Below are 21,586 nucleotides of genomic sequence, written 5' to 3'. Positions count from 1 at the left end.
AACATTTTTATTAAATTCTTTTTTAGAAATTTGTTATGGGATTCTCGTATCTACATTTGAAAGAAACGAATTTCTTAACCAATTATATAATTAATTCTTAGAATGAAATAGGTTATATAATGTAATTTATGTATAACTGCAGAATAGATAATAATAATAATTTTAGTACTACAAATATAGCTGTTACCTTTGGAATTAGCCACGTTCGTAACATTATTGCCAACTAGTTACTGCATCGTCGCAATTCCGTGTGGTGGTGCCGAATTTCAGAACTAAAGCAGATGAATGAAAAAGGCACAAGACCTAAACGACATTTCTTGGCACAAGACCTAAACAGCACAAGTCCTAAAAGGCACAAGACAGAACTATTTAGGACTAGTGCCTATATTTTTAGGACATGCCGTTTAGGACTTATGAATGTTACTCTTTATGGCATATAATAGAGATTCCAAGCTCTATATAGCAGAGCTGTCCAAATGGCGGCCCGCCAAACCGTTTTCTGCGGCCCACAAAGCTCTCACGACATACGATTGTTATTACTGATAATATTTTCATTTATGTTCATTCTTTTAATGTTTCCACTCTTCTTTCGAAATAAGGCATCCATTTAGCGCTTCTATACAACAAAAAGGCCCGGACATCCAAGGCAACACTGGATTCGGTAATGTAGTTATAAGCAAGGTATCGTTGCTAAAAGGAATGATTACTTCAATTAACCAAACCAAACCAATTAATCATGAAAAATGTAAAGAATCGCTTCAGAAGCTGCCTTGGAGATGCTTCTCTTTTACATCTTCTGCGGCTCGCAACAACAGGATTGGATGTAGATACCCCAGTCCTTGTAAACTCTCCTATTCACCCTCATTTACCACATTGAATGTAATATTTCAAATACATTTTTATATTTTTCTTTTGTATAATAATAATAATAATAATAATAATAATTATTATTATTATTATTATTATTATTATTATTATTATTATTATTATTATTATTATTATTATTATTATTATTAGCTGCGGCCCTCCACCTTGCTAGCAAAGACGGTTATGGCCCTCAGGCTCATTATGATTGGACACCACTGCTATACCGAGCGAAGTAGCTCAAGTGGTAGAGCGTTGGCTCACATTCGGGAGGTCGTGGGTTCGAATCCCGCTGCCGACCATCCTGACTGAGGTTTTTCAGGGTTTCCCTCAGTCCTACCAGGCAAATGCCGGGATGATACCTACTAAACAGGCCCTGGCCGATATTTTCCCAAATCCTTTCCATTGTTGTTGTTGGATATCCAGTGTAAAATGGCCTCTGAGCTGTATCTGGTGATTGTTAAATAAATAAATAAAGCATAGCATAGATTAAAGAGTACGAACACAGTAACCTTTAAACCCCTATTTAGCATATAAGGCTGTACTCGTTCTCTTTTATGGTACCTTTTCAGCAAGCCCCATTTAACATAACAGAGATTACGAACACATAGCAGGGATGTATTCGTTCTCTTTTTCCAAACCCTAATTAACATAGCAGAGATTATAAAAGACTACGGCCTTTTTTTTTCAACCCCTATTACCAAAGGCTACAAGCACTGTTTTTAACCCCTATTTAACATAGAAGCAGAGACCTCGTTTTCTTACAACCCTTATTTTGAACACGCTAATTATGAATTAGGCGCGCTACACACTATAGGATAGATCCTACGAAATCTCTTACGATTTGTCCTAGAGTCAAAATTTTAACGTGTATAGCATCAGATCGTATGACATTTCCTGTGTTCTGAACATTTCCTGTGTCCTATGAGATTTCTCTTGTTTAGAGCACGCTCTATTTCGGAAAGAAAATTCGTAAGATTTCGCTTTAAGCGACATTAGATGAGAGAAAGTGAAAACAAAACAAGTGAAAACACAAGTGATGAGGTATCGTCTGATCGTGCAGGTTTACTTTAGGTGTACCACTCGAAATAATTGTTGAAAAATTATAATTTATCACTGTTTCCTAAATGATTTGCGTTGACCGACATGAAAATTATTCATACAGCATAGATAAAATCCTTCAAGGGGACCATCAAAAGCAATTGTTGATAAACTACAATTCTTTTACGATTTGCGTACAAATACGGGGTCCGGATATATAGTATAAAAACTATAGTGCAAAAAACGCAAACCAAGTTGTGCTAGGTGGCCTCTGGAAACTACGAATGCTATCTAACCGAGTCAGAACAGGGCGAAGCCGGGGCCCGAGCGTCAGTCAGGGGATGCAAGCGAAGGAAGCAGGCGTGTCAGTGAATGTAGTGAAAACGATTCGGTTTCGGCAATGATACAAGTTTGAATAGCAATTGTCATGGTATCGTGGTAGTAGCGCTCCACTTGTAAGCATAAACTATAGCTTCTGTAAACTATACAGAAATAAACCGGCGGTGGAAAACAGTATCACCGGTCATCTTTCATATGCACTCACTTAGGTAAATGTTTCGCAGAGGGGGTCCAGAAGCAGGCAAAACATACCAAATTTACAGGAGAAATGGAAGATGCAAGTACTTAGACCTAACAAAACCTAACCAAATCTAAGCTAATGAAATTAACTAACCTAATATTAATAGAAGTAAGCGAAATTCTATCACTTTTTGAAAATTAGCTGGAGCCAGATACTAATATAATCTAACGTAACATAACCGTAACTAACCTGAACCAGTCTAAACTAAACTAATGTAAATAGAAACTACCGAAATTGTAATATTTGTTAGAAAAATTAGCTTAACCCTTTCTGCTAAACATTGTCTCTCACCTATTTTATCCGTCCTTAAAACATTTATAATGATTTTACACTAGTAACCCTACAATTGTAAACATAAAATACAGCTGTATTACTTTGTATTTAATTTTGTTATTTGCAGAAATTTGATCCTTATAAATATGTCTTTTCATGCAAAGTATTAAATTTTATTTGTAAATCTTCTAAAATGTGGTGCGCCGAAAGTATACCAGCACCCTTCTGACATTATGTTTTTTAGTTTCTTTCACTTTTTTTTAGGGGTTTCCAATTTAACAATATAGCGCCTGGTATTAATATCAGTGGGATGTGCAGTGTGGTTAGCATAGTAATTATTCAATTTTGTACTTTTATTAAATAGAACTATTTCACAATGTTGATACACGTCATTCGGTCAGACAGGAAAAATCTTCACGTGTATGGCACAAAAAGGGTAGGATTTCCTACAAGATATGTCATAACATTTTTCTGAAGATAAATCCTAAGATATTTCCTAGGATTGATCTCGTAGTTTATGTTGGATACACCCTTTTATAACAATTTTAACCGATTTGCATGAAGCTCGCTATATAGGGGTTTTCGAACATGCTGATTACGAATATAATATTTGTTTTACATGGATCTTATAGTTTATGTGGGATTCGCCCTTTTATAAAAATTGTAGTATTTTAATTATATGTAACTCGTAAGCAATACAGCATATTTAAATTCTGTTGTCACATTTATCAATGGATCATTGACTACCATACAACAATAGCTGTAACCTCAAGGTCAAAGTTCAAATATTTAACCATGTATTAACCCGTAAACGGTACAACTGCGACGGTTTTGTTTGCAGTTGCTAGTATAAAGAGAGCAAATATTTTATTTGAAAAAAGCTCAACCTTTTATAAGAGAATAGCACTTTCGTCTAATTTTATCTAATATAACAGAACCGTAGAGTAAGGTCACATGTACGGCGTTTGTGTAACTCACTTTTTTATTATAGCAGAAAAAACACAAAAAAGACTGACACTTCTAACGACCCCTATATAACCATTATAAATGACTATGGCTTCTTTTTGAACCCCTACAAAATATATTCTATAAATCCTTTTTTGCATACGCTTTATATAGGTCAGAGATCAAAGGTCCCACATAGTAGACCATTTTATTAAAGCGGTGACCACAAAGCCAATGCGAACGTCCCGTAATTGGAAGTAGTTTTAATATGGACCCTTTAGTTACAGTGGAATATTTTCAAATTTAAAGTTTAAATAGCTTAGAATTTTGTTCTATTTTTAAAATTTTTTACCAATCAGAAAAATTCAATTTTGTTGTGCAAATTTAACTAGCTTGGAATTTTGTATTATTTTTGTACTTCCAAAAAAATTGTACTATTTAATAAACGAAGGAGAGTTATTTTAAAATGAAGCCACTTTAATTACATGTAGAGAGACATTTTTGAAATTTTGTACATTTTTGCACCACCAAGATAATTTGTACAATTTAAATAAACGAAGAATTATTTTAAAAATTTAGTTGTGTGCAACATTTTCAAATTTGTATACTTTTATGCCAACCAGAAAACATATTATTTATAAAGTGAAGACAGTCCATTTTAAAATTTGCAGACCAATTTTTGTGGTACGAATTTTTAATTCAAAATTTAATTATCTTTTATACTATTTAAAAAACGAAGGAGAGACATTTGTAAAAAATTAACTACAGTGCTTCCACTTCAACCGACTCTTGCAAAGTTACAGATATCTTGCGTCGGTTCCTTGTATCTATCAGTGCTTGTTTCAGTGGCCGCACACAGTGGCGCTCTCTACCGGTAGCGCTCTCTACAGCGAGATGTTTGTAACTTTGTTGTGCGTGAGTCGGTTGAAGTGGAAGCACTGTTGCGGAGATATATTTGGTATTTCTGTTTCGAAATGGACACAATCGAAGCAGCCGAAAAACAACAGAAGCAGAAGGGACACAAGAGAAATGAAAATTGTCAACTTCGGCAAACGATTGTTTGAAGGGAGGCTCACCTTGGGGGCCCTAAACTGGTGGGAAAACTGTGCGAAAAACACGTTTGTTTTCAGTTTTATTTGTTTTTGACAATGTTGCCATCACTTTCAGGCCCCGAAAAAATATATGTTGTACCTAAGGGTATAACAATCTTTTTCACCAAAAAATAAGGAACGTCCCCCCCATTTTTTCTCCATTTTTTTTGAAATTTTTAACACAAAAAAAAAGAAAATACGCGTCGAAAGTAATGGAAAAAAAATTGGACATGCATATAGATAGTATCTACAATCTGTGAAACTTTCAAAATTTTTGGACCACTTCCACCAAAATTAAAAAATACTCAATTTTGAGCATGTATGATACGATAATTCGGTAAGGGGAGGGGGTAGCGGGTCAATTTTTTTTAGGTAGTTTTAGGTCAAGGGTAGCCTTTATGGCCAATAACGACCCAATTTGTATCAAGGGCCGATTTCACTATCTTACCAGGAAAGACCCTTTTAAATGATTCTGCTTGGTTTATTTAAATGGTACAAATATTTTCCTGTTACTAAATAATATTAAAAGTAGTATAAACTTTTGACTTATTTAAATTTTGAATTTGAAAATGTCTTACCATAACTAAATGGCCCTTCTTCGTTTATTTGAATGGTACAATTTCTTCCTTTGCTGGTACAAAATGTAGGCCACCCAAATTTATTCCTCCCTTTATTTGAATAGCACAAAGAGATGTAAAATTGTGTATTTAAACTGTCTTTTAATATTCTTACGAGAGCATACAATTTTGAGTTAAGTTTATGTGATACTGCCTGAATATGTTTTGTCTATTTAAGATTTTCATTAATGAAAGTCCCTAAGCATTTAGTAGTGCTGTATCAACTCGAAAATGTGTTGTGACATTGATGTCTCATCTTGAAAGATGTATCAGTTTCTGTTGGGAGAGGTCTGTCTCGTGTGGAATTTTGATACGAAAATTATATCTCGTCTCGTCTCGTGCACGACCTGATGGTCTTTATGAAGCTGACAGGCAAAATTCTAGTTATGATTTTGAAGGGTGATTTTGAGGAGTCCGATACTCTAATTGTTTTGCGGATTAATTAAATGAAGTGTCCGTCGGGCAATTTGAACTTAAGAGAACAACCACCCTCTTGACTTTGGTATGTGCACGCGATGTAGTAAGAGCTCACTCCAGCCGCCTTTTTTCGTAGGTTCCCATTGTAGAGGAGCTGGGTAAATTCCTGAACCACCCTGTGCCAAAGGTAGAACGAAGAATAAATCTCACCCGTAACCAGAATATCCCCTAGCTTTAGATCTGAACGAGGCCAGTTGGTACGTTGATACCACCACACTCTTTGGAATTATTAATAGTGTTAAATAAAGAATATGGAAACAAGTAAATGAAAGGAATCATTCAGTTTAATGTCGCTCTTTAGGCTAAGAAAAATGGATGATTTACACAAGTAGATGATGATGGAATAAGTGACGAATGAGAATGCGGGAGGAAAGGGGAATACCACGAGAGAGCTCACAGACCACCGTCAACGGGGATCAAACAAGGGACCCTCATTGACCAGAGGTAAGCACTCTACCACTGAGCCACCATGAAAATAATAATTAAACATATATTAATGATTAGCGTTCTTGATTCAATATATGATAATTAGATCCTGGTGACTAATCAGTTCTGCCTCAGTTTCACCAGGCAAATGCCTCGATAGTACCTTTAAATATGAACACTGGACACTTCCTTCTCCATTGTTCTTTCTGTTATCCTCATTCTAATCAATTTTCAATGTTTTCACTATAATTTACTTCTTCTGCTACCAAGCATAGATGTTCGTTAAATAGGAAAATAAACAAACTTTGCTAATTGCAGTAAAAATGATGATACAAACTTTCATGTATGGTAATAAATATTTATATTAAATGCATTCAATGGCTACCTCCTATCTCCCGTGGCTAATGACAGTGAATGGTTATGAAACAGTTGGTGGGATGATAATGTGGAAGAAAAGGGGGAAACTCCAACAAGATGTTCACTACAGATGATCTTGGATTGAACCAGGGACCCTTCGTTACCCGAACCACCGTGCCCTACTGATAGCACTAGTACACTTTTGCTTCACCGTGGGGCCGCGGTGGCTCAGTGGTAGAGCGCTTACCTCCGGTGCATGGGGTCCTTGGTTCGATCCCAGCTCACTCCAAGTGAGCTTTATGGTGGACAAACACCCTGTGCGTGTATATTCTCGGGGTTCTTCCGTTTTCTTTCACTTTCTTTATTTCACCATTTCATTAATCATAATCACTGTCTCATTTAGCCTAGCCGGCATTAGCGTGGGACGTAAAACTTAAAAATTTCATTTAATTTTGCTTCCCCTTACAAGAAACCTGTATTACATAAGACAAAAGTGTTTTTCACTTGCCACTGATCAGAATTGGTATTTGAAGTTAAGTCTGAAAGAAAAAGCACCACAATTATATACTCATATTTGTTACAGGGCTACATAAACTTAGGCACAGCTGTTTCCCATTTATGTGAAGACATTTTATCAGAGCGCCTTAATAGAGCAGAAACCTTCCGACTTACAAGAAAAGAACATCATTACTTTTGCATGGAAGGAAATTTCGAAGTAAGAAGCAAAATAGCTACATTTCTGAATAACTACTTCCACGCAATCAGACCTTTGCATCCTGAGAACGTAGGTATTTAATGAAATGTTTTATGTAAATATATTTTTTAAATAAATAAACATAATTAAAACAAATTAAATAATTTTGATCCAGTTTTTTCTGTTGCAGTTATTTACATTCTCGTTAATTTTTTGAATCGTTGAGTTCGAAAACCGGTCATCTCCATCGAAGCTAATTTGAGAGAAGCGACAAACAAAACTAAATTACTCAATATATATCTGATGTGCAGAGCTGTTTTCATTTTCGAACCGTAGAACTGTCATTTTTCTACGGTCCAAATATAAAAACAGTCCTATATGTCAGATATATATTGAGTAATTTAGTTTTGTTTGTCGCTCCTCTCAAATTAGCTTCGATAGAGATGACCGGTTTTAGAACTCAACGATTCAATTGGAGTGAATTAGATTTTTAATAATCTAGTTTAAATTAAAATTTTATTTAAATGGAATCAGTTAAATCTTACAAATTTAGCTGAAGCAAGTTATATTTTAATAATTTAGTCAAGTTCTGTTATATTTTTTATCATTTAGTTGGAGTTGGATGTTTATTAATTGAATTGACATTAGTTATATTTTATTAATTTAGATACAAATTTGTTAAATTTTCAGTACTTGAGAAGAAATTAGGTTTTTATTCATTTTAAAGTAGTTAGATTTTATTTAGTTGGAGCTAGTTATATGTAATTAATTTAGATATAATTGTTTATACTATTACTATAAAGGTAATCAAGAAAGTTCTGTCTCTTTTCACCCACCACCTTCGAACATCGATATGTTACCTAAGATGTACATGGAATATCAAAAATAGTCCCCATCAGCATCGATAACCTTCTGCCAACGTTCTGGAAGGCCATGGATTCAATCGCGGTAGAATTCGGTGGGCCGTGAAGCGAAGAAGGTATCAAGTGCATTTTACATCTCTACTAGGGATTTGAACTGGCGTACTCTAAGGTAATTCCCCAAGGAATGGAACAGGAGATACTCAGACGGTACAATGTTCCGGAAGTATGGTAGATGCAATATTGGTTCCCATCTGACGCGTAGAATGGTGTCCCGGGTCATCCTAGCCACGTGGGGCTAGAGATGGGCACGAGTTTAGCTAAAACTCGACTCGACTCAAAACTCCACTCGAATTCCATTCGAGTTTCGAGTCGAGTCAAAAGTAATTTTCTCAAGTCGAGTTCCGAGCCTAGCAACTGTTTTTAGATCGAGTTTCGAGTTGAGTTGAGTTTGATAAATGGCTCGCTTGTTCAGCTCGTTTTAACTCGTTTTGAAATGTTGGCCTGATTAGACTGGGAAACGAAAGCCTGAGAAATATAACCAGTAATGTGGAATACTGTAAGTGTTGCTCACGACAGGGAATACTGCTCGAGACTCGATAAAGAGACGGCAATATTACATATATATATATATATATATATATATATATATATATAACGAAACTACCTCAAATCTCGTGAGCATAAATATAAGTATATACTGTAGTTCTTACCATCAAGGTTAAGACCTGGACGGTCAAATTTTTGACCCAATCGAAAGCCCAACCCGGGCAGTAACAATGTCAACCGGCTCGGCTCGGTTCAAGTGAGCGAACGGCTCGAGCCGGCTTGGTTGGGATGAGCCATTGGCTAGTTCAATAGAGCCAATTGCTTGAGCTGGTTCGGTTGGGATGAGCCATCGACTCGGCATAAAAGTGAGTCGATAGGTCGAACCGCCTCCTTAGAGATCAGCCATCGACTCGGATTGATTGGCTTCCGGTAGGCCATCGGCTTAAGCCGGCTCGGTTGAAACGAGTCCATCGGCTCGGTTCGACTTGGCTCAACTGATCCGATAGCTCAAGCCGGCTCGGTCGGGATAAGCCATTGACTCGATTTGACTCGGCTCAGGTCATCTATCGGCTCGAGCCGCCTTGGTTGAAACGATCCATTGCTTCAGTTCGACTCAGCTCAACTTAGTCAATGGCTCGAGCCGGCTCAGTTAGGTGAGCCATCAACTCCGGTTCGGCTCAGGTGAGCCATCAACTTGAGCCGGGTCAAGCCGGCACGGTTGGGATGAGCTGTTGCCACGGCTTACTTCTTGGTTCGGCTCAATAATGAATGAGCTTTGAGTCGAACCACTCGAGCCGTTGAGAACCCTGAAACCGGGCCGTGCAGTTTCGAACATATTTGACTGGTGCCCTTAACTTTTAACAATGTTTGGGTCGAGCCCGAATATTTGCTTCTCCGAAACTCAAACCCAGAACCTCGCGAACGATGTCCTTGCTTTTTGACTTCACGACTTCCGAGGTCGCCAGTCAACTAGTTTTTAATATTTAGAGGAGGAGCTAGGTTAGCCTTCAATGGACCCCCGACAGGACTAAATGAAACTAGTATTTTCAGAACCTTCAAACGTTCAGGAATCAGATATAAGATGTTAACACGAAAGAAAAGTGTTCCGAATAGTGAAAATTCAAGATGGCCGCCAGACGCAACATCCTTTACGTATAAAATAACTGCTTTCTTCAAAAATTTACAGAATAAAAATTAACAATAGTTGAATTATAACAGATATCTTGTTTTGTTTGGTATATAACAGGCAATTAAGAGCATATATTGTTGTCTCCATATTTGTTTAGATTAAGAAGAAAAAGAAAAAGAAATTTCAGAAATATACCTTTTTTCCCGCTCCTTTGAGTTTCCCTTTTCGCTTACAGACACAAAACAGTAACTTGGAAGTCTAATTTATTACCAAAATATTTTATCATGTATCGTCCGACAACGTACCAAAATCTATGAGTAACACTTGATTAGCAACGGAGAAAAAAAACTTATACGCAGCAAACCAAATCCTGGTGAAACCCTTGAATTTACAGGATTTTTTAATTTAAAAAAAAAAAACAGTTCGTTTATCTTCATTTTAAGACAGTACATACATGATTGAAACATATTGAAATTTCCAAATGGTTGTTTCTTTCATTCACATTCACTCTTTTTGAACTCTCAGAAATAGTAATCTTATAAAAAAAAAGTTTTTCTTAATTGTAAGACAATATATACATGATTAAAATATATCCCCTATTTAAATTTCTAAAAGAATGGTTTCCTCTCCAAGATCACCTTGAAAGTGTTCCAACCGTATTATTTAGATCCGTTTTGTAACATTAAAACTATTACAAATTTTCAGATATGGAAATGGGTAATGGAGTATTACATAGGTATTAAGATATTCAAGATACTCTATGTTTTCCCTACTTTTAGTTTGATTAATTAAATTATCTTTTATTGTGGACAAGAATGTTTTAATTGGAATGGAGCTATTGAAGGTTTCTAACTACTACTGAAACTAATATATTATTTACAAGTTGGATATGGAAGTCCGTGAAAGTAATACATTGCTGGAATTACAATTAATAAAACATTTACAGAAAGGAAACGTGGAGTGATACATGGTAAATGGTACATAACTAATATAATGGTTCGATTACATAATGACAAAAGTAAATGACACTGTCATATCAAGGAGTTAAATGAACATGTTTCAAAACATTTCCAAAATATTGAATGTTGTGTAAAAAGCACTTTAGAATTATTCTATTTGTAACTATGGCACGTTGCATTGTAATTTTACGAATAAGAATTTAAAGACATTAGTTTACACATAATTGTAAGGTCTCACTGGTTTTGATCTTTAAGAAAAACACTTACGATCGCAATTACGTGGAGTGTTCTACCAAACTTGGCACTCATCTTCTGAATCATCTGAAATATCTGATAAGCCATCTACTGACAGGAGATCAATATTATCTTCGTTTTCATAATCATGAACTAAAGTATGAGTACTGCTACCAACAACCAAAGTGTTCACTATATTTTCAGGCAAAACGCAGCCCTCTGACCATTCAAAGTGGTTCTAAAGACTTGTCACAAATTTGTCAACCATGTAGAATTGGGCTTGCAATGTTTGGATTTGGTATATGTGATTGCATCCATATAACACATCTGTAATTTACACGTTTGATATGTGGAAGTAGCGAACGTTTGCATGGTGACAACTTGGAGAGATCCACTTTGGAAGAATATGTATCAGTTGATCTTCACCAACCATTTTCTTTAACATAAACATCCAACCTTCATCAACGTATTTCAAGCAAGAGTGTCCCATATATCAAGGAAGTAAATTCATTTAATTGTACAGTTAATGCTTCAGAAACATCCCATTGGTTTTCTAAAGCAGCTAAGGTGTCTTGAATTTTCTGTTCTCCATTTTCTTGAAAGGGGTCCGCGGTTACCCTTAAAAGCACAGTTGCAATCTTCACCAGTGAAGCAATGTAATCCCAAAAGAGCATTTTTAAAAAATGTTGGCCAAATTTCCTTGCAATATCGGAAATATTTAGAAGTCGTCTGTTTCGTCCCTTTCCAGTATCCTAATAAAATAGCAAGGGATCTAACATTTGTACATAGTAAAGTAAAATAAAAAATATGTCATAATCGGAACTTCAAATCACTGCATTCTTATAATTATTTTCTTTCCCGTACACGAGGAACAATATTACTCCAGTATATGTTTCTTCTTCCGTAGAATGAAGGTATTCAATCTCTTGCTCCTAAATTGATTTCCATCTAATGTCAAAAGAAAAAACCTTTCCTTCAACAACAAACAACTTTTCTACCAATAAGTCGTGTTGCTGCTAAGTCACTCTTCCACACACGATGCATTAGGTCAACCAATTATTTCTTATTTTCATAGTTTTTGGAGAGCTGTGTCAGACTGTCGACATTGCGAGTTTTTAATAGTTTCAAGTAAACGAGGTGGTCGCAATTTGTGACACATATACGTCAGAAAGTAGACGCTCCAGTGCTTCACTGACTATTTTTAAGCACTACATAGATTTGTTGCAGTTTTTCTCGTTAAGACAGCCGGCATTGACTAGATTGGTATCTAATATTATTTCAGAGTAACTTGATCCTTCCATCTTGCGGCCAACCATTTTTAAGTAGTTCATTATCATACGAAAGGCTCAAATAAGCACTAGGCCTATATAATTTTTATATTCTTCTGGATCGCTCTATATAATTGGGTGCTTTCATACATACCTCTAGATTAAATATTGTGATACTGTATACCTGACCCATCTTTGCTGTAGCTTCTTCACATCCTTTAAGGAGTTCTTTCACAACATTGTATTCCTTGATAGACTCTGCGATTGACGAATAATTGTGAATAGGTGTTAGGCGAGTTGATGACTAATTGCTGATATGAATCCTCCAAAACTGGATACTGTTTGTTCCTTTGTGCTGCCAGTCCATATTATCGAAGTGCCTATATTATGTAAATAATCTTATTACTATTTTAACTTTGCTCTTCCAACTATGACTCAAGTACTAAGGAAGAAGTTATCTTAAGAAGAAAACCATTGTTTTAGAAATTTAAATGTGTTCGAATCATGTATATATTGTTTTACAATTGAGATAAACAAACATCTTTACAACGTTATTTTTTCTGCGAATTTAAGGAGTGTGAATGTGAATGAAAGAAACAATTATTTGGAAATTTCAATATGTTTCAATCATGTATGTATTGTCTTAAAATAAAGATAAATGAACTGTTTTTTATAAAAGAAAATCCTGTAAATTCAAGGGTTTCATCAGGATTTGCTTTGCTGCATAAGTTTCTTTTTTTTCTCAGTAACTAATCAAGTGTTACTCATAGATTTTGGTACGTCGTCGGAGGATACACGATAGAGTATTTTGGTAATAAATTTGACTTCTAAGTTACTGTGGTGTCTCTGTAAGCGAAAAGGGAAGCCCAAACGAACGGGAAAAAGGTATATTTCTGATATTTCTTCTTGTTTTTCTTCTAAATCGAAACAAACATGGAGACAACAACATATGCTCTTAATTGAATATTATATACTAAACAAAACAAGGTATGTATTATAATTCAACTGTTCTTAATTTTTATTCTGTAAATTTTTGAAGAAAGCAGTATTTTATACGTAAAGGATGTTCCGGCTGGCGGTTATCTTGAATTCGCACTGTTCGGAACACTTTTCTTTCGTGTTAACATCTTATATCTGATTAAGCTTCTGAAAATACTAGTTTCATTTAGTCCTGTGGGCGGTGCATTGAGGGTTAACCTAGCTCTTCTACTAATTCAGTTACAAACTGTCTATCTTTAACGTTTATGCACGGTGTTCTTATAATAATAATAATAATAATAATAATAATTATTATTATTATTATTATTATTATTATTATTATTATTATTATTATTATTATTATTATAAATTGCAGTAGTAGTAGTAGTAGTAGTATCATTGATAATAATTATGTCTATGTGCTATACTTGAAAACATTACTTGAAACTACACACAGGATTTGGCTCGAGCCGAATTCGAGTCTAGTTGGAGGAAATTTTTCGGGCCGATTTCTGGAGTCGAGCTAAAAAAAATTTCTGTTTCGAGTCGAGTAGAGTTTTAAAGAAAACTCGCTTGAACTTGCTCATGCCCATTCCTACGTGGGACTTAGCGTTGTTATGTAACAAGATGACCCTTTTGCAATACAGAGGCTACAGAGTTTTGAGTTTTTCTTGAACACGGCTCAACTGCTGACAGTACATAGTTGCATTGATGCTTTGACAAGCTGGTAGTATTTCCCGATGCACGATGCCGCAAGCACTCTACCAAACACACAAGAGGACCTTCTTCTGGCGCTGTGCTGGTTTCTGTTCTGGAACCGGTTCATGGGATCCTAACCAATGATGACGGCGCCGTCGAACTTCGTACACGACCCACTTCTCATCACATGTCAACAAGCTGTCAAGAAATGGCACCTTCCTCAGACGAGACAGCAAAGAAACACAGGTGTCTGCTCGCGTTGCGTTCTAGCCTGGAGTCAAATCATGTGGAATCCATCGGCCCAACTTCCCAAGTTGATGAAGGTGCTCCCGAATGGTTTTCCACTCACACTAAATTGTAGTCCCTTCATTACATATTCGTCTCAAATGCTACCTGAAAATCTTCATTTTGTACATGTGTTGGTCTCCCGGCCCGTGGTGCGTCTTCGAGTGTTCCGTCACCGCCCTTAAACTTGTTAAACAACCGCTGCACTTCCGCGTAGTCATGACATCCTCATCAAAGGCCTGGCATATCTTCCGTCCCTCTGCAGCGGCGTTTGATCCCTAGTTTGAACTCATAGAGTATACACGCACTTATGACACTCTGTAGAGGTCCGATGTCCACTCTGTCCTTACACAAGTTCACGGTGTAACTGAACAGCCACAATTAGGTAGTATGTTGGATATGCTCACACCAACAGCTGACCTTCACCTTATCTTCATTCGCATTCAACTCACAGTGTGAGGACCAATTAAACACAGACGTCCAGAAAAAGCGACAGAACTTTCTTGGTTACCTTTATAACTTAATTGAAATTGGTTTATTTTGTTAATTTATTTACGTAGTATTTGTTATATTTTTAGTAATTTATCAGGAGCTAGATTTTGATAAATTTAGTTGGAGCTTTTTATATTTTTATTAGTTTAGTAGGAGTTAGAGACTTAGAATTTCATAAATGTATTATCTATCTTTGAAATATATTATCGTGTACATTTGTAGGTGTTTATGGTGAATGGAGGATGCACTGGGATGGAGGTTTTGGCTTACAGTTTGTTTGAGCCAGGCGATGTATTATTAACACCAAGCCCTGCTTATACCCGAGTGTTCGCCAATTTTAACGAAAGATTCCAAGTTGAAGTCGTTCAAGTACCACTTCGTGAGCAGGTAACTCAAATGTTCAAAGAATAAAGCCTAGTGAGGCTATTCGCTTCCGACGCATTTAGTAAAATCTTTCAAGAATCGTCTGATTCATTCATTTGTTTCTGGAAACTAGTTCAGGAATGTTTATTGTAATACAATGTCAGCAGACATCACTTCATAAAAGCAAATGTGGATATTCTTTGTACATTGTAGAGTTATATATTCGTTCAAGATAGTGAGAATATTACTTTCATATAGAAGGTAGTATTCCTATTGCATCAATGATCCCTTAAGAGTCTTCATCCCGGCGAAATTAAAATACCGCTAATTTTACAGTAATTATGTGATATCTTCAAATAGATAAAAGATAATCGAAATGTGGAACAAGAGAGCCCTAGACAATATTATTTTACATGAGAAACCGTTATCACGACTCACTTATCTGCTTTCGATTTCGAGCCATTTTGAAAATCGGCATTTATTTTCGCGTTTCTAAACAGCTGAAAACTGAAAGCCATTAGGTGGCTTGTGATAACGGTACCTCACGCAAAATAATATTGTCTAGGGCGCTCTTGTTCCATATTTCAATTATCTTTTATCTATTTGAAGATATCACATAATTACTGTAAAATTAGCGGTATTTTAATTTCGCCGGGATAAAGACTCTTAAATATATGTTCAGTGTTCAGAAGTAAACGTGGTTTAAATTTACGAACGGGAGCTAACTGTTTAAATAATTGATTTGAGTTTTATATTCTAATTCAGCATCAAAGTTAAACGTAACATGAACCCATAGCTTAATATGGGATCCAGAGCACAAGAACTCTCACCGGAACATTTAGCTATCAAATAAGAAATAGCCAGATCTGAGAAAGAAAACTAAATTGACACCAATCGCTAGTATTACGTTAATGCTTTTACGTTTATTCAGAAATGAAAGTGACGATACTAGCTTGAAGTCAAGCTAATATCTTCACTTTTAAAATATAGCTTTGTGAAGACCAAGCATGATGTTAATTATTGATGCTACTTCAGTGCTACAACCATGTCGTTAGCACTCCTAGGTAGCTAAAATTGTTCACAAATTAAAATAAATCAAATCATATTCTAAACTTACTAAAATAAGTATTATTTTAAGTCAGAAAAGGTGACAATTGTCGATCATTTGTCATTGCTGGTTAATGTTCAAAACATGAGGATAGTGATCCAACGTACATTGTATAATTACAAACGAAAGTGAGCTTCTGTCTTCACAAGAACCCAGAATCTAATTACATCAATCCAGAATCATTCATCTTACGTAGGACTACTAACATTATGCTTATAGCACAAACGATTGATATCGTTTTTGTATCTGGGAAGCAGGCACGTAGCCAAGGGGGGGTCCGGACCCCCCTTCCCCCTTCGAGACCAGAAATGAAAAAAATTAGGGAAGGATGAAACAAAATGAAATGAGGAAAAGAAGGATCAGCTTTAAAAATAAACTAAAGGAAGCTTTTGCAGGGCCGGATCTCCCAATAGGCCCGGTAGGCCCGGGCCTAGGGGCGCAAGCTCCCAGGGGGCGCACGGCCGAGAGAAAAAAATAAAAAATATATAGAAATAAAAATAAATAGCCATAACTTAACATATTTTTTGAATTGATTTTTAAAAATCAGGCTAATAAAGCATTCTGATTTTGAAGCTCATTGAAATAAATAATTGTTGGTAAAGTTAAACTATTTTTCAACATTATGCATCAACTTCGTTACAACATTGATCTCAAACACGCGAGAACTGGCAGTAATTTTTTAATAAAGGTTTTCAGAAAAGTAACTCTAACCAGACTAGGGGGCGAAAAAAAATTATTGGGCCTAGGGGCGCCAAAATGCTAAATCCGGCCCTGAGCTTTTGTTTACTCCTTCTTATGAGGAAATGTGTATTACTTGCAATACATGGTTGCGAGGTGAGCGATATATCCTGGAAGAGTCAGGGAATTTAAAATTTCTAGAAAAGTTGTAGAATTCTCAGAATTTCTGCTACTAGTCAGGGAGATTTCAAGCTTCCGAAAGCATAGTGCCGTTGTGTAACAGCGTGGACATTTTTTATCATAATTTTTCGTAATCGCATCCTTGCAATATCAAACATGTTATTTCAAAAACAATTTTCTACTGCTCCTTTAACCTGTCATTTGAAACAGTCAGTAGTTGATGGAATAATAAAAACAAAAATATATGTGGAAAGAAAGTTTTGCTAACATTTAATTCAACAGAGAAAGGAACGCAGATATTGTAAAGTATTTTATAACACATTATTGAGTATGTACTACCATGAGCAAAATAAATGACGCGTCTCTTTATTTTGAAGTTTTTTGAAAATATCTCCGTTTTCTTTATATGTTCGAAATTTCGGAAAGTTTCCCCAGCAGGAAACGTTAATAACAAGCCCGTTTTAAATATTTGTGTTAGATATTAGCTTAAAATAAATAAATTAGAAGCGAAAAACATTAAATCGACTAAAATTACGGGAATTACCAACTCTGCTAAAGTGGGAAATTTTCAAGAACTCGAGGGAATTCTACAGTTCAACACGAAGCAGCGACATCTATGTCATTGAGAGAAATGTGGATTAATTCTACAAACGAAACTTTTAACAAAACATTTCTAATATGTCTTATTACGTGCATTATCTGCAAACTCCAAATATATGAATCTATACTAAGTATTAACGTATACATAGAGCATATAGTGAAAATTGCCTATGGAAAAGGACGAATTGGTAGCACGATCGTAATGAAAAATCATCTTTACCGTATAACATGTTCAATTTGCGTAAGAAAACAAATAGCTCAGTTAGTTAAAGCAACGAGTCTGTATGCTTAAGGTAGCTGGTTCGAACCCCCACAGAGGTGCAACTGTCATTTTTATTACTGTGGTTATTTTATTTATTTTTTATGTGGGAAAGAATCAAATTGTAACATATGTGTAAAACTCATGACGATACCAAAAAAAAAAAGAAAAAAATGTTGCTGCACTTGCATTAGTGTCCCTAATTTTGTTTGTAAACAGTTACGTAATTATTTTCCCTGTGCTCACTGCTCACAATATGCTCGCTGGTGCATAATGAATGTTTCCCAGTAAAAGCTAATTCTAATTTGGAGATTTTTATAAAGTTTCACAATGTTTATCATTAAATAGTCTTCTATCTACTTTTTTGGACACTTTGATACCAGATTTCCCTATTAAATGTTTAATTTTCCCTAGATGTTTCATTACGGAAAAGTTTTACAGTGTATTTGTCTTGAATTGAAATTGTTTTGAATTTACCCCACGAGGTAAGTAGCCCGGAGGAGGAGAACTGAAGTAGCTGATATTCTACGTAAAAGCAACCAATTTTAGATTGATGACGCTTCTTACCTTCAGCACATAATCTTTACGTTACAGAGTCAGAGAGAAAAATCCTTTTTTTTTCCCTCCCCTTTGACCACTCATCTTAAAGCTCTACATGTAATGATTCGTGTTACATAATTTCGTCTCTCCAAAGATATAATAATAATAATAATAATAATAATAATAATAATAATAATAATAATAATAATAATAATAATAATAATAATAATAGTGAAAGTTCTATGGGACTATTAGAAAAATATATATTCCCGTTTCCACGCTGATGGTAGAATTTCTGAAACAGTTATTGAATTACGTTCGAAGCATTGGCGTAAATAGCGCCCCCACAACCCTGTGGCGTGGGGACCGCACAAGCTGCAAAGTCAAAAAATATATAGAAAGTACGCAGGGACGGACCAGGCCAAATTTTCACCTGGGCAAAGTGACTTTATGGCGCCCTCCCCCTAGTATTAGCCTATATTTTACATTTTATCCTAGTGTTTTTAATAGTTTAAACCCATTTTTTCAAAAAGACATTCATTACCTAGGAAAACTTCACAAAAAATATGGCCTGCTATAAACAATACGAACAACGCCCGCCCCCCAGCTTGGTCTAGTGGCTAGCACGCCTGCCTTCTGTGATCCCGGGTCCAATTCCCGGTGGGTTACTGTTGAACGATAAACGTGGTTTGGATTTCACTATAATCAGTATCCACATCTCCTTTGGCCATTAAGGCATAACTGTGGAACGCTAAACTCAAGCAAAGAAACAAACAATACTTACTCCCCCTCCACTCTTTATTCTACATGCCATCTCTCCATTTGTCGATACAGTCCCCTTAGTGCTATGAAACTCTTCTTCCATGGTGAAATGGAAAAAGATTATGTAATTGCCGCTACTTTACAAGAATATAAACCAAAAAAGTCAGTAGGAAACACATTATAAAATTTACTTTTTGAGGCTCGTTTTGGCGTCCCTCTGACTCTTGCCCCGCCCAAGGTCCGGCCATGAAAGTATGGACGCATAACTAAGGGCTGCGGACGTGAGGTTAACCTTCATGTTATGCGACTGGTGTTTGAAATGTTCAGTAACTGATGGGTTAGTAAAATAATGTCGACAGTTACTGATATTTAAAGTTTAGCTAAGACAAAGTTACCTAACCAAATACATTTGATATCGCGATGTTACAATTTGATTTTTCCTCACATAAAAAAAGAGAAAAACAATAGTAAAAAAACTCTTACTCGTATTAGGCTCCAACTAACAACCTAATTCGTACAGACTAGTTGCTCTGACCAACTGAGTTTCGATTTCTTACGCGAAAGAAGTCTGTTATATTACGAGGCATGCTTTTCATTATGATCGTGCTGTTAATTTATTCTTTCGATAGGTAATTTCCACTCTTTGCTTTACCTATATAAATAAATGTATGGATTCATATATTAAGTGTCTTTGGGTAATGTGTGAAATAATTTCGCGACAAATATACTTGCTTAAATGTATTGTATGCTATGATTTGCCCTGATTGTCTGTTCATATGGTGGTTGGAAAACACACGTCAAAACTATTCGAAGTAATACCAACACAGCTTAAGAACAGGGACTGAACTGAATCATCACTCGATTGACCTTGAGGGCCAAAAACACCAAAGGGTAGTTATAACGAAAGTTCAGCATGCATTTCTGTGGAGCTCTGTTCAGTATCACGGTTCTCTGGCAAACACGTTTGTTCTTAGGAGTATATATTACAAACCTAACCTTTCGATACAGCGCAATTGCAGAGAACCAAAGTAAAGGAATTCTTGCCCTTGTTAAGTTGGGGTACCACCATGTGCAATAAAAAATATCGCGTCTCCTTGAAGTGATACTTTATCGAAAATAACTCGTTTTCCTTTATATATTCGAAGTTTCTGAGGGTTTCAAAATGAGGAAACATTACTGAAAAACAAGCACGCATTTATGGGTGGGTTCAGGGGGTCCAGACCCCCTCTGAAATCCCAACTTTTCTGTAAGTTTAACCTAATTTTGGGGGTTATTTTTTAAAAAAAATATTATAATTTATCCTAATATTGAAGTCGGACCCCCAGATAACTTTGGACCCCTCCCGAAATAAATTCCTGCATACGTGCTTGCTGACAAATATATTTTCAATATATTCGTTAAATTATAAAGTAAAATAACTAAATTAGGAGCAAAAAGCTTCAACACGGTCCAACTTTTGTCCACTGCCAATATTGTTAGAAGGGATATTAATAGCAAAAACTTATAGTCAATGCTGAACCTTGGAACTTCATCCCGAACACAAGCATATTTTCGAAACACACTAAGGCCTAGCCAGAAAGCATTGTAAGCGAGTTACGTTTGGCAACATCGCACGGAAACAAATGAATGCTGAATTGCATTGTAACCCGTTTCTACTACTACTATTTTTATTACTAACTTCGCTATGGATCTGTATAGTACAAGGGCAAACTTATTTTAACGAAAATTTAAAAAAAATAATTGTTAAATCACTTTTTGAATATTATTTTAAATCTTTTTTTTTAACGAAAGAAGTGTTATAAACTTTTTTTAAAAATAATAAAAATAATTGTCCTTAGGAAGGATTTGAACCCACGCCAAAACCAATCTTCGTTACTAGCATGCTGCGCTAGCTCACTCAGCTACGAGAGCCGACAGCATTTAGCGTCTATTTTGTGCTATATTCACGTCATGACTCGTGATGTCACCAACAGGATCACGATATAGACGTCATTATTTTTCCTACATTGCAGAGTCCCCCGAGAATTGATCATTGTCTACTCGGACTGGAATTGTTATTTGGAACAAACACTTGAATATGAAGCCAAAAGTTCCTTTAAAATAGACGAAAACTTCGAAAGTTTTAAGAATTTTAATATTGTTGCCTTTTCCCATAAGGGGGTCATAGCCTCTACACCGAAAAGCCCCCCAAGATTTGATCATTGACCACTCGGACTGAAATTCTCATTTGAAACCAAAACTTTAATATGAAGTAAAAAATTAAACTTTTACATCAATT

At 35.7% G+C, this 21,586-nt stretch overlaps 1 protein-coding gene across 1 annotated transcript in view; it reads left to right on the top strand.

Moving 5' to 3' along the window:
• The window catches only part of LOC145682091 (1-aminocyclopropane-1-carboxylate synthase-like protein 1), an 83,721-nt gene that overhangs the window by 9,263 nt on the left and 52,872 nt on the right, over positions 1 to 21,586 (top strand). Inside the window, exons 3-4 of the mRNA XM_081753687.1 lie at positions 7,255 to 7,455; positions 15,041 to 15,205. Coding sequence (XP_081609813.1) covers positions 7,255 to 7,455; positions 15,041 to 15,205 — 366 coding nt within the window. The remainder of the gene's footprint in view (positions 1 to 7,254; positions 7,456 to 15,040; positions 15,206 to 21,586) is intronic.

Source organism: Thermobia domestica, chromosome 3 (assembly GCF_964235325.1).
Source record: "Thermobia domestica chromosome 3, izTheDome1.hap1.1, whole genome shotgun sequence".
Taxonomy (NCBI): Eukaryota; Metazoa; Arthropoda; class Insecta; order Zygentoma; family Lepismatidae; genus Thermobia; species Thermobia domestica.
Note: the sequence above shows the minus strand (reverse complement) of the source record. Positions and strands in the feature narration are given on the sequence as shown.